Source organism: Bombina bombina, chromosome 6, assembly GCF_027579735.1.
Source record: "Bombina bombina isolate aBomBom1 chromosome 6, aBomBom1.pri, whole genome shotgun sequence".
Lineage (NCBI taxonomy): Eukaryota > Metazoa > Chordata > Amphibia > Anura > Bombinatoridae > Bombina > Bombina bombina.
In genome coordinates, this window is record NC_069504.1 from 568487206 (window position 1) to 568501494 (window position 14289).

The window sequence follows — 14289 nt, forward strand, 5'->3', positions numbered from 1 at the left end:
TTATAAGATTTCTGTGAAACAAATCATTTAATTCAGCATTGCACATGTTCTCTGTCTTCATGCCAGCATATTGTATGAACTGAATGCACAGTGCTCTGACACTTTTATGTTCTTAAAATGCTGACTTATCTAATACGTTATTTGTTAAATATTGACTAAGTATTTTGTTAAAAAATCATCATATTACTTTCAGATGTCATTTGAATTAACAAGCTATTTTAAAATACTGATACACATAATTTCTGTACGACTAAGCATATTACATGTTATCTAAACTAAAGCAAACTGTCAAGGTTAGCTCAATGCAAATAACAAATCTCATACCTTTACCCTAAATACCTATAGCAAGATAATTTCATTAAAATTTTTATAAAATCTAGATGAGTAAAATACTATCAACAGAATGTTTATATGCACACAGTTCATACAACGTTAAACCATTGATCACAAAATAAACATTCAGAAACATACGTTTGCATAACCTTAAAGCGACCTTCAACTACACAAGATTAGCGTGTTATCTTTTTTTTAGTGACCTTAAACTCTTACCTAGTTTTATGTAACATGGTAAATAAAATCTTATAAATGTACATTTACTGATATTGTTTTTAATATCAAATACATATCAGAATCCTTATACAACTTATACTTGGTTACACGTTAACTTTGTGGGTGTGAAACCTAAAATTTGGCCTTCTGGCTCATACAGTTTCAAAGTACAAGTGACTCAAAGTATAATGGAGCAGTTTCATCACGATGTTACTTATCAACAACAGTATCCAACGGTAAGCTATGTTATTTTTTTATTTATATTTATAAAAATGTTTAAAAAACACACTTTTTTATTGAAATGTGTATATTAATTATGATTTAACAGTGAAATATTTCCTAACTTTATTAGGCTAACAACATGCAACAGAAGCAAATTCTCAATTATCTTTTTAAATTAACTTTATACCCACAAAACAAAAATAAACATTTATACATCACAAATACAAATAAGCATAATGCAAACATCTTAATAAAATGATTAACTCACCATATTATTTTATTTTGAACTCACATATCTGTACACAGCTGATGAAGCAATTTAAAACAAATACAGATACACAAATACAATATTTTTTAAAACATTGCATGTGCTCGTGAACGTGAAGTTATCTGGGAACAGGCACTGATTGGCTAGACTGCAAGTCTGTCAAAATAACTGAAAAAAGGGGCAGTTTGCAGAGGCTTAGATACAAGATAATCACAGTGGTTAAAAGTATATTATTATAACTGTGTTGGTTATGCAAAACTGGGAAATGGGTAATAAAGGGATTATCTATCTTTTGAAACAATAAAAATTCTGGTGTAGACTGGCCCTTTAATAAAAAAATAAATACATCTCTTATAGAAATATTTTTTTTCTATCTTATTTTAAAAACCTCTCTTTTTACCACCCCTGCTGACTGTTATTTGCTATAACAATGAGTGAATTTATTGTGCAAGGGTAGTGTAGGGCAAGATCCACTTATTTCTTTTCTCTCTCTCTCTTTTTGTGGGTATATATTTTGCTTTTTACCTCCATGCACTTTCCCTGGATATTGTTTTGGGACCATGTGCCTTAGTAACTGTCTAACTCACACACATTCATTTGTGAAGGGGAGTGCTATTCTAGTTGCATAATATTTCCTAACATCAGCTTCCAGGGATTGCGAGAAGCCATATTTAAAGTAGTGAAGCTTTTGGTATAGTGAAGGCTCACCTATCAGCCCTAAAACTCTCTAATTAAGGAGAGGATTACCAATTTATTTCACGAAAACACATTTTGGCTATCTTCTCTCACAAAACACATCCACACCCTTACTTTTTCCCATTCCCCATTCATCAACCACATAAATAGTAGATTTAAACAGTATGGGCTGTTTTATGAAGCTGTGGATGCAGCTTTGGACCTTTGTGACCCTGCAACATCTAGTTAAGAAGCAAAAGTATTAAGAAGCTGCACATGAACAAAGGAATTTACAAACTCAACCATGTTGAAGGATTAAAAAGCGATTTAGGTCTTTTCTTCTGCACCAGGTAACCCTGTGGTGTGAATAGACCACTGGTGGGTGTTGTAGGTAATGGTAAAATATCATGTTGCGGTAATGTCTCTGGTAAATGGGTAACATCCCTAATCTCCATTTTTAGATGATCAAAGGTATCCCGGTTTCTAACATTACCAACAACTGACGTTGGAATATTCAGTTCAGCCATAGCTTTCATAAAAGTATCCCAACCTTGCGGTGTTTTGCGCATGGTCACGTTGTGACTTTGTGTAGCGCAACGTACTAGGTCTAATATGTTTGAACCGATGATTCTTTGGTTTTTGTAAATAAACTCCCCATTATCATTCCAACTAGTTATATCTTTGGCCTGTACCATTTTAGAAAGAAGTAGTTCAGCATTTTTCTTATACCGGTCATGCACATTGTTAACAACCTCATGAAATATTCTATCACCTTTTTCAATGGGTGCATCAGTTGTGTTATGATCGGAACGGGTAGATTCTCCCGGGGGCATTAATAGTGTTAACACAGAGTTTTCTCTAGCGTCTTGCTTTGCATACACCAAATATTTCTGTAATACGGCGTTGTACTTTTTTATTTTCACATCCTCTGGTAAATCAGAATTATTTAATATTGCACCTATTTCAACATCCAAACGGTTTGTCACAGCCCTGCGAATGTCTACCTCATTTTGTTGTGGTTGTTGTAAGCGGTCCAACTGTTGTTTTGGGACAAGATACATTTTTTGAGCATTCTCCATCAGCTTTTAGTAAAGAGTGATGTAAGTATAGGAAGAGCAAATCCTAAAAGAGGCGCTAAAAATCCACCCCTCTGTGTCACCAAAATCTTCTTTTTACCCAGAGCAACTGCTTTATTACTAAGTGTTTTTATAATTTTCCGCCACTTTTTAAGGTGTCCTTTCTGTTGCTGTGTCAAAGGCAATCTACCTTTAAGAATGTTCAGGGCTATTTCACATATAGAGGCGATTAAATCATTAGAGGCACCGTGTAAAATACTCTATCTTTGTTGAGGTGTTGCACGTCTTAAGGTTTTTAAAACCTTCCAATTACGGATTAGTCTGCTAGACATGTTTACACACGCTAATGGTTGACAATGTATGACTAATAGATTAAAATGTAGCCTTTTTTAAATCAGTTTTTTTAAAAATATATGCGGCGGGTATATCAGGTGGAAAGATGCCGGTTCTTAACCGGTACTCATCAGGTGTAGTGGTTCTTAAGTCTACTAATAAATAACCATATGGTAATCGAGTGGCATCTTCAAAAGCTTCTAAAAAGAAAAGTGACTTACCCGGATACATTTGTTTTGCCAAAGTATTGATTTGTAACTTATCCCGTGGGTTTTTAAAGAGAACCATATAGTTTGTGTTTAGTGTGATAGTTCTGTTTTTTTTACCCTGACAAAACACATTTTGTACAAGATAGATAATACTCAGATTTCTGTGATGAACGTATTTTGTAAAAGCTTTTTCAATTTCACAACTATCACTGGCAACCTCCATCAGATCATCAACAATTGTTAAATTAATTTTACTAGGTGGAAATAAATCATCATCGACAAATGTATTTGGTAGACCTTCTATAAATTTTATATATGGAAAAGACTTTAATAGTTCATCATACAACCTCTGCCAACAGGCATAAAACCAAACAATATTATCAGGTCTGTGGGACAGAAGCGTGTCAGAGTGATGTAACAATTGTCTAACAAAATAACTTTTTCCAGAATTTGAAGGACCGGCTAAAATACAGGAAAAGGGATGTTGAAAACGTGTGTCCATGATTCTCAATTAGTAACCAAAAGGTAGTGTTGTAAAGTCCTGTGATAATAGTCTCTTTGTGTAAACACACTTTTGTGTTTTCCTCAGCGGGCGTGTCTCAACTTGCCAGTATCGTTTGTTTCTGACAATAGACTTCTGCTCGATGAAAAGTTTCTTTTGTGTGTCTGCTCCAGAATTTGAAGGGTAATCCAACACTAAATCTTTTAAACTCTCAAAATTGATTATGTTGGTGTTAGCAGAGTTCAGAGTTATACCCTTTACTTTTAAATTAGTTTTTCCATTATTCAGTTTGTACCCGTAAGTTTTGGGGCCTGCAGATACAAACTCTGTGATGTGTGTACCTGGTGGTAGTTCGCTAGTTAATTCACCTAGATAGTCACATGGACTTTACAACACTACCTTTTGGTTACCTTTTGGTTACTAATTGAGAATCATGGACACACGTTTTCAACATCCCTTTTCCTGTATTTTAGCCGGTCCTTCAAATTCTGGAAAAAGTTATTTTGTTAGACAATTGTTACATCACTCTGACACGCTTCTGTCCCACAGACCTGATAATATTGTTTGGTTTTATGCCTGTTGGCAGAGGTTGTATGATGAACTATTAAAGTCTTTTCCATATATAAAATTTATAGAAGGTCTACCAAATACATTTGTCGATGATGATTTATTTCCACCTAGTAAAATTAATTTAACAATTGTTGATGATCTGATGGAGGTTGCCAGTGATAGTTGTGAAATTGAAAAAGCTTTTACAAAATACGTTCATCACAGAAATCTGAGTATTATCTATCTTGTACAAAATGTGTTTTGTCAGGGTAAAAAAAACAGAACTATCACACTAAACACAAACTATATGGTTCTCTTTAAAAACCCACGGGATAAGTTACAAATCAATACTTTGGCAAAACAAATGTATCCGGGTAAGTCACTTTTCTTTTTAGAAGCTTTTGAAGATGCCACTCGAATACCATATGGTTATTTATTAGTAGACTTAAGAACCACTACACCCGATGAGTACCGGTTAAGAACCGGCATCTTTCCACCTGATATACCCGCCGCATATATTTTTTAAAAAACTGATTTAAAAAAGGCTACATTTTAATCTATTAGTCATACATTGTCAACCATTAGCGTGTGTAAACATGTCTAGCAGACTAATCCGTAATTGGAAGGTTTTAAAAACCTTAAGACGTGCAACACCTCAACAAAGAAAGAGTATTTTACACGGTGCCTCTAATGATTTAATCGCCTCTATATGTGAAATAGCCCTGAACATTCTTAAAGGTAGATTGCCTTTGACACAGCAACAGAAAGGACACCTTAAAAAGTGGCGGAAAATTATAAAAACACTTAGTAATAAAGCAGTTGCTCTGGGTAAAAAGAAGATTTTGGTGACACAGAGGGGTGGATTTTTAGCGCCTCTTTTAGGATTTGCTCTTCCTATACTTACATCACTCTTTACTAAAAGCTGATGGAGAATGCTCAAAAAATGTATCTTGTCCCAAAACAACAGTTGGACCGCTTACAACAACCACAACAAAATGAGGTAGACATTCGCAGGGCTGTGACAAACCGTTTGGATGTTGAAATAGGTGCAATATTAAATAATTCTGATTTACCAGAGGATGTGAAAATAAAAAAGTACAACGCCGTATTACAGAAATATTTGGTGTATGCAAAGCAAGACGCTAGAGAAAACTCTGTGTTAACACTATTAATGCCCCCGGGAGAATCTACCCGTTCCGATCATAACACAACTGATGCACCCATTGAAAAAGGTGATAGAATATTTCATGAGGTTGTTAACAATGTGCATGACCGGTATAAGAAAAATGCTGAACTACTTCTTTCTAAAATGGTACAGGCCAAAGATATAACTAGTTGGAATGATAATGGGGAGTTTATTTACAAAAACCAAAGAATCATCGGTTCAAACATATTAGACCTAGTACGTTGCGCTACACAAAGTCACAACGTGACCATGCGCAAAACACCGCAAGGTTGGGATACTTTTATGAAAGCTATGGCTGAACTGAATATTCCAACGTCAGTTGTTGGTAATGTTAGAAACCGGGATACCTTTGATCATCTAAAAATGGAGATTAGGGATGTTACCCATTTACCAGAGACATTACCGCAACATGATATTTTACCATTACCTACAACACCCACCAGTGGTCTATTCACACCACAGGGTTACCTGGTGCAGAAGAAAAGACCTAAATCGCTTTTTAATCCTTCAACATGGTTGAGTTTGTAAATTCCGAAAAAATCTAGCGAATATTGCGTACCTTGCTTTATCATTAATCATATATATGTGTGCATATATTTGTGTTAAAGCTTAAAATATACCCATGTTTATATAAAAAATGACAAAAATGACAAGCATGTAAAAAAAATGAAAATTTATTAATACATGGAAAATACATGATTTTATACATTGAGATATAATATTCATTATGGCTATGTTTTTATCTTAATTGTTAATAAAGTTTAAAGTATTTTGTGAAAAAAGTGTCTGTGTTTATTTAAAAATGAATACACATTAAATACATACATGGATTACAACATTCATTACAAGAGGTGCAATAATAATTTGTTATAGCAAAATTTACACATCTGTACATGTTTTGTTATAACAACTTCTACATGTTTGTACATATTCATTGCAAAAAGTATTTATTCTCAAATTTAATTTACAACGTCGTACATATTGCGAGACTATTTTATCATTCTTTTTTAAGTCTGATGAAAAGAAATTGAGTACTTTATCAAAACTCATACCCTTAGACATACAATGCATAAAAAAAATACAATATTGACCACACACCACAGAGTATGTATCTTGTATCTGTTTATTCTGAAATACTATCCGTGTTGTATTCCTTTTTAAAAAATTTAAAAATGATTTAGGAAACACGCTGTTGTACGGTGAGATTCCATACGAATCAAAAAAATACCCAACACCCCTTTGATCGAAATAAATTGCTACCCAATGTTCACCAGCACGTGTGGAAGGGTCGGTGTTAATAATAAAACCTATAGGTCTATTTCTTAGTCTTTGTTTTGGTAATAAATCACACGGGTATACACCGTCAAACACTGAACATGTATAAGGATCTCTGGTTAGGATTCTTGTTATTTCCAAAGTGTTCATCTTTGTTTATAGATAGTCGTACAAGACTTCCCTTCTTTGATTAATTTCAATAATATTATCAAATACACTATAAATAATCATATTAATTGTTCTTTCAAGTGGTCTTGAAAATCGGATTTCAGCTCTGAGATTACCACTGCGTATAAGAGAGTAGTGTGAACCACACTCTTGGTCCGGTGACAAATCAAAGGCAAAAAGTGTGTAACCACGCACATACTCTTCTCTATTAATGAGGATTCCAGCATCAGAATTTTGTTTCCCAGCAATGTTGATTAGTGATATGTATTCACGTATAGCGTTTCCATTTTCAAAGTCTGGTTGAAAAGGTTTTGTTGGTATTTGTTCACCATCCAGATACAATGCTGCAAAATTCACATAGTTATGTTTGAAACATAAGGGATTCTTGTCATAAGCGCCAGAGAAAGCGTCGTTATCAACAAATCCAATAACGACGGTTTTTGGTAGTTGTCCAAGAAATAAATTTTCCTGATTGCAGACACGCGAGCCGGCGGCCACGGAATAAACCTTTAGACCGACTCTGTCCAAAGCGTATTTTGCATTTCCTGTTAAGAGTCCTTGCGCATGGCCTATGCGTACAGCCGGGGATATCTGTACTCTTTTAACAAAAAGAGAGGCGTTTAAGATTTGAACTTTATACTGTTCTGCTTCAGCGCTCATAATAGAAAAAGCATCTTTATTCCTTATAAGTTTAATTTTCAGATCGAGCCCATTCAATAACAATTTTTCTTGGAAAAACAGATCACTATGTAGATGACCTAGCAATTCAATAGTTTTACCACGTTCTAACATACGTGCTCTCTTTACAAAACCAGTATTATCACCATCTAGTTCACAATTATCGTGTAACCCTGCTGCATCTTTATAAAACAATCCTGCTGTAAATTGTGTGGATAAAGCATCTGAGCTGTAGTTGAGAACTGTTTCAATGTATGACCGGTAAGCGTATAGGTTATTTGATTGTGAGATGAGTCTGTCTCCTAATGTAACATCGACTTGGTTAAACAGCGTGGCTAGTGGATAGTTGGTGAGGCTAACACGTGCTCCAGCAGGCGGAGCTGTATTGTCTTGTTTGACTATTTTACAGGTTATATACATCAAAGTGTTGTTCAGGTCAAAATAATGATCGCCGCTTCCGGCTATATAAAATTCCAGGGGTGCATTTTCAGTTATAGCTGTGAGTGGCTGTATTTCGACATACAGTGATTTTTCAATACCCGTTTGTGTCGGCTGTATTTGAAATATGTCGAGTTCTGATTTGGTACATTCTAATGATCCATTGTGTATGAAAGCCATATTTTGACCAGTATTTCTAAAAGATGTCATCCACTGAACGTCTTGATGTTTTCTGTTTCTTTTTGGTTCTGTGTATCACCTTTTTGCTTATGAATTGTGATGAAATTGGCGGAAAAGTAACTCGACGTTTCCTTTTTGGTTTTCTCTTGTTACTGATATAAACAACACCAGACCCCTCTTGTGCCCCGCTATTCATTTTATTCATAACGGCAGTTGAAACACGCCCCACAACATCCTTTGCTATGCCTTGTGCCGCTGTTTTCATATGCGGTTTCACTATATCTAGTCCACGTCGAAAAAGTGGGACAGCCATCCTAAAAAGATTACGAAATATACCGCCTAATCCGCGGCCGTACATGTACGAACTACCGTGAAAACCCGGTAGACCATTACCAGCTTGTGTCCTATAATAATTACTGTAAACGGTCGGGTCACCATAAACCTTGACAGCCACCATTCTTTAGTACAAGTTGTTCTTGCGCGGCCTAAAGTGTAGCTTAATGATCGCCTTTCCGTATTTAAATCCTACGTTCTTGTTCTGATCGTTCTTAATTTCAATTGTTATACGGTCAAAATGATGATTGTTTACAGGTATGTAGTCTGGCTTGGTGTACCGTTGAGTGATGATTTCATTATTGTCACCTGTAATTTCTACTGTTCTTAGTAATGGCACATATCCGTCACCCACACGTTGATGTTCTATGATGTCTGTATAGATAAAGAGTGTGTAGAAGCCGGCATTTATATCGCAATATATTTTACCACCATCATTCTTTACACCTTGATTGTTAATACCTAATATATGCGCCAACCTGTCTGTGGTTGAGATGGTGGAGTTACCTAAAATACGCACAGTTCTTCCTAGTTCGTCGTATTTAAGCTTTACATCTATGTTACCGGTTTGAAGAGATGATAATTTTTCATTGATAGGTTTTATTAAATCGCTTATATCTTTATAATAACCAGCTTTTATGGCTAACGGCGTAGTGAATTTGTTTGGTGCCGTAACAATTATTCTAGAATCAGCGGCATCTATGGTGTCCCACGTATGGGGATATTGTATCTCCGTCAGAGCTACTTCCCATTCTCCTTTTAATATAACGGGTTTAGCTAACTTTGTTGTAAAACTAGATATCTGGTTTTTAGGAAAAATGTTGTACGAAGCATTGCTAGGCAGCGTTAAGTAAAATGGTGATGCTTCCATTGTTCTATATATCGGTTAACTGACTTTTGAGTATCCAGCTGTTAAATTTATCCGGATAGCCCTTCCATTTAACATAAACGTACTGCTTTCTCCTAAAACTTTTCTGTTTTAATATTTTTTCTATTTTGTAAATGCGGTTTTTATCTTGTGTCACTTTTTGAAGTTCTTCGGGGTAAAAGCTACCTTCGATCGCCTCATCAGCTAAATCTTTCAGTTTGTAAAGAGGTTTAAATCCTCTTGTATTCACACCTTCGATTATAAATATTTCATCAGTGAAATTTTGCTCATAACCTTTTGTGAACGTGCCCTTATGTTTCGAAATCCTGACGTGGTCACCGATTTTTAAAACAGGTTTAACCTTTTTAGTTTTTGGTGAGGAACCGTAAATATTTTTCCAGACGACGAGTGAGTTTTCTTGCGTCACTTCTACCGGTTTACACCGTATGGTTCTGTGGTATGTATTATTATAACTATGAATTAATTTGTTCAATATGTTTATATATCTGTGTGTGTTGTGATGTGTAAAATAGCGCCACATTCTAGTCTTTAAAGTACGGTTAAATCGTTCTACGATTGCTGCTTTAACACAGTTGTTTGCAACAAAATGTTGAATTTTAAACTTTTTCAATAACTTCTGTACGGTTCCATTTAAAAATTCTTTGCCTTTGTCAGTCTGTATTTTCATAGGTACACGCCCATCTTTGAATATTGTTTCAAATCCCTTTGCGATACTTGGTCCAGTTTTATTATATAATCCAACGCCCCAAGCGTATTTAGAAAAACAATCTATAACGGTTAGAATATACTTTATACCGTCATTATATTTATGGTAGTCTATCATAGATACCAGGTCAGCTTGCCATTGTATATCTAAAGAAGGGGCATATATTTTATTTCTTTCAAAATTACGTCTGACCGGTTTATGTAGCGTATAAACATCTTGCTGATTTAAAAATTTAACAATTTTTTTTCTGTTGAATCCATATTTTTTAGATTCTTTGTACAGACTTTCAACACCGCCTAATGACCCGGGGTTTGTGGGGTTATGATATAATTCTCTTAATACAAGTCCACGATCGCCGTTAACAGACTCCATTCTTTAAGCAGTATACAGCAAATTTTTATAAAACATTGATTTATATACTTTTTTATTAAAAAATATGTGTAAGAGATATTATTATGCTGATTTGAGTAAAAGACAATTACTTTTTTATTAAAAATACGTGTGAGAGATATTATTAGTCTGTTTTGAGTAAAGGACATGTCCTAACATGCCGTGTAGCATTTCTGGCAAAAGACAAGTCCTGACATGTCTTATTAAACCTGTTGAACATTATAGAGAAATCTTAAGCTTAATAGAATACAATATCAAAGTGTAATTTACAACTTTTAGAATTAAATAACATTTATCTTTTATAAATCAAAATATCAATAATACAATTCTTACAACCTTTTAATCCTAATAAATATACATATCAATTCAGTTGTATCAAAATCACCTTTTTTATATCAATTTTATATCAAAATCACCTTTTTTATATCAATTTTATATCAATTTAATATAAAATGACTTTTTTATATTAATTTTATATCAGTTTTATATCAATTTTATATCAATTTTATATCAATTTTATATCAATATCACCTTTTTATATCAATTTTATATCAAATTGATATTAAAAAGGGGCGGGATTAAGGGAGGAGAAAGGGGCGTGTCAACCTGTCAAAGGTGTGAAAAGGGGGCGTGGTACCTGTCAAAAAGGTGTTTGACATAACCTCCATACTCTTACTACTTTGGTGTATCAGAACTGGCTGGCATTATTTCCCAGTATGGGAATGGGATAAGCAGTAAAACCTATTTTAATAAGAGGGGTGTTACTGGAGTCCCTATTTTATATTTATCTTTAGTTGATATTTGGGCATTATGTGACATGGGAGACAATAAAAAAAACCGATGTTTTTTATTTTTGGCACTTAAAACTTATTGGTTTTATGCTTGAGGGTTATATTGTGTGTGTGTTTTTACTTTAGTGCAAAACTGCATTTCCATGCGGTGTTGTTTGGGCCTACTCCGACTTTTGACCTTAAGGGGCGGAGCTTATTTTGGCGCAATTTCTTCAGGCTTAGCAGCGGCAAACTGTAACTCGGTGGCTCTTGGGCTGTGTAGCTGGTCTGAAGGGTTGGAAACTTGATTCGAGCTGTGGCGAGGTGCAGAGTGTATTTTTATCTATCTTTTGACTACATGTTGATATAAGTACTTCTAAAGCCTTATTTCTGCCCTTGCTTCTGGGTGCAGTAATTTTTGGATTAACCAACGATATTAAGTTAAATTTGGGAATAATTTAACGTTTTTTGTGCATTTTTGGAAAAATTGTTCACTTTTTCTTTTCTTAAAGGCACAGTACACGTTTTTTCTAATGTTTATGCTATAAATAAGTGTTTAAACGACTTTTGTGGTATTACTAGTCTGTTCAACATGTCTGACATTGAGGTTTCTCATTGTTCTATATGTTTAGAAGCTATTGTGCAATCTCCTCTAACATTGTGTAACTTTTGTACTGAAAGGGCTTTACAATGTAAAAAGCATATTTTAAAGTAAGTGTGCCTAGGGATGATTCTCAGTCTGAAGAGAATCAGGATATGCCATCCAATTCTCCCCAAGTATCACAACCTTTTATGCCCACACAAGCAACGCCTAGTACTTCTAGTGCGTCTAATTCCTTTACTCTGCAGGAGATGGCTGCAGTTATGTCAACTACCCTTACAGAGGTATTGTCTAAATTACCAGTGTTGCAGGGTAAACGCAGTAGGTCAAGTATTAATGTAAATACTGAATCCTCTGATGCTTTATTAGCTATTTCCCATGTTCCCTCACAGTGCTCTGAGTTGGGGATTAGGGAATTACTGTCTGAGGGTGAAATTTCTGATTCAGGGAATGTTTTGCCTCAGACAGATTTGGATGCTCTGTCATTTAAATTTAAGCTTGAACACCTCCTCCTGTTGCTTAGGGAGGTTTTAGCGACTCTGGATAATTGTGATCCTATTGTGATTCCTCCAGAGAAATTGTGTAAAATGGATAAATATTTGGAAGTTCCTACTTACACTGATGTTTTTCCGGTTTCTAAGAGAATTTCGGAAATTATTAGTAAGGAATGGGATAGACCAGGTATACCGTTTTCTCCCTCTCCTAATTTTAAGAAAATGTTTCCAATATCAGATACCATTCGGGACTCATGGCAAACGGCCCCTAAGGTAGAGGGAGCTATATCTTCCCTAGCTAAGCTTACTACTATACCCATTGAGGATAGTTGTGCTTTCAAGGATCATAGAAACAAAACGGACGTAGAGAAGTTCTGTTTCTCCAACATTGGTGTGTCCGGTCCACGGCGTCATCCTTACTTGTGGGAAATATCTCTTCCCCAACAGGAAATGGCAAAGAGTCCCAGGAAAAAGCTGGCCATATAGTCCCTCCTAGGCTCCGCCCACCCCAGTCATTCTCTTTGCCGTTGCACAGGCAACATCTCCACGGAGATGGTTAAGAGTATGTGGTGTTTAGTTGTAGTTTTTTTATTCTACTATCAAGTTTGTTATTTTAAAATAGTACTGGTATGTACTATTTACTCTGAAACAGAAAAAGATGAAGAGTTCTGTTTGTGAGAGGAAGATGATTTTAGCAGACAGTAACTAAAATCGTTTGCTGTTTCCACATAGGACTGTTGAGATGAAGTAATTTCAGTTGGGGGAAACAGTTAGCAGACTTTTCTGCTTAAGGTATGACTAGCCATATTTCTAACAAGACTGTGTAATGCTGGAAGGCTGTCATTCCCCTCATGGGGACCGGTAAGCCATTTTCTTAGTCTCAAACAGAATAAAGGGCTTAATATGGGCTATAAAACTGGTAGACACTTTTATGGGCAAAATCGATTGCTTTATTTGGGCATTTTATACATGTTTATGCTTGTAATTCACACTTATAAGCTTGGGGAACGTTTTTTAACATCAGGCACTGTGTTAGACACCTTTCCAGTCAGGAAGGGCCTTCCCAGTTGTAGGCTGAGCCTCATTTTCGCGCCATTACTGCGCAGTTACTTTTGAGAGCAAGACATGCAGATGCATGTGTGAGGATCTGAAAGTAGTTGGAAAGGTTCCTAGAAGGCTTCATTTGGTATCGTATTCCCCCCTGGGTTTGGTAAAGTCGCAGCAAAGGCTGTAGCTGGGACTGTAGAGGGGTTAAAACTGTAACCGGCTCCGGTTTCCTCATTTTAAGGGTTAAAGCTCTGAAAATTGGTGTGCAATACTTTGAATGCTTTAAGACACTGTGGTGAAAATTTGGTAAATTTTGAACAATTCCTTCATACTTTTTCACATATTCAGTAATAAAGTGTGCACTGTTTAAAATTTAAAGAGACAGTAACGTTTTTTGTTTAAAACGGTTTTTGTACTTTGTTGACAAGTTTAAGCCTGTTTAACATGTCTGTACTTTCAGATAAGCTATGTTCTATATGTATGAAAGTCAATGTGTCTCCCCCTTCAAAATTGTGTGAGGATTGTGCCATAGCGTCCAAACAAAGTATGGACAGTACTGCCACAAATAGTAAAGTTGCCCAAGATGATTCATCAGATGAAGGGAGTAGACATAGTTCTACATCATCTCCTTCTGTGTCTATACCAGTTTTGCCCACGCAGGAGGCCCCTAGTACTTCTAGCGCGCCAATGCTTATTACTATGCAACAATTGACGGCTGTAATGGATAACTCCATAGCAAATATTTTATCCA

At 35.4% G+C, this 14289-nt stretch overlaps 1 protein-coding gene across 1 annotated transcript; it reads right to left on the bottom strand.

Annotated features, from left to right (window-relative positions):
* Window positions 1-7000: 7000 nt before the first annotated feature.
* LOC128664519 (uncharacterized protein F54H12.2-like) lies at window positions 7001-8308 on the bottom strand. The gene has a single exon (XM_053719340.1). The coding sequence runs from the start codon at window positions 8306-8308 to the stop codon at window positions 7001-7003; it is 1308 nt and encodes a 435-aa protein (XP_053575315.1).
* Between the last annotated feature and the right edge of the window lie 5981 nt (window positions 8309-14289).

Bases quoted from the DNA above. Each gene is read 5' to 3' on its own strand.
- LOC128664519 (XM_053719340.1), bottom strand. From the start codon at position 8,308: ATGGCTTTCATACACAATGGATCATTAGAATGTACCAAATCAGAACTC.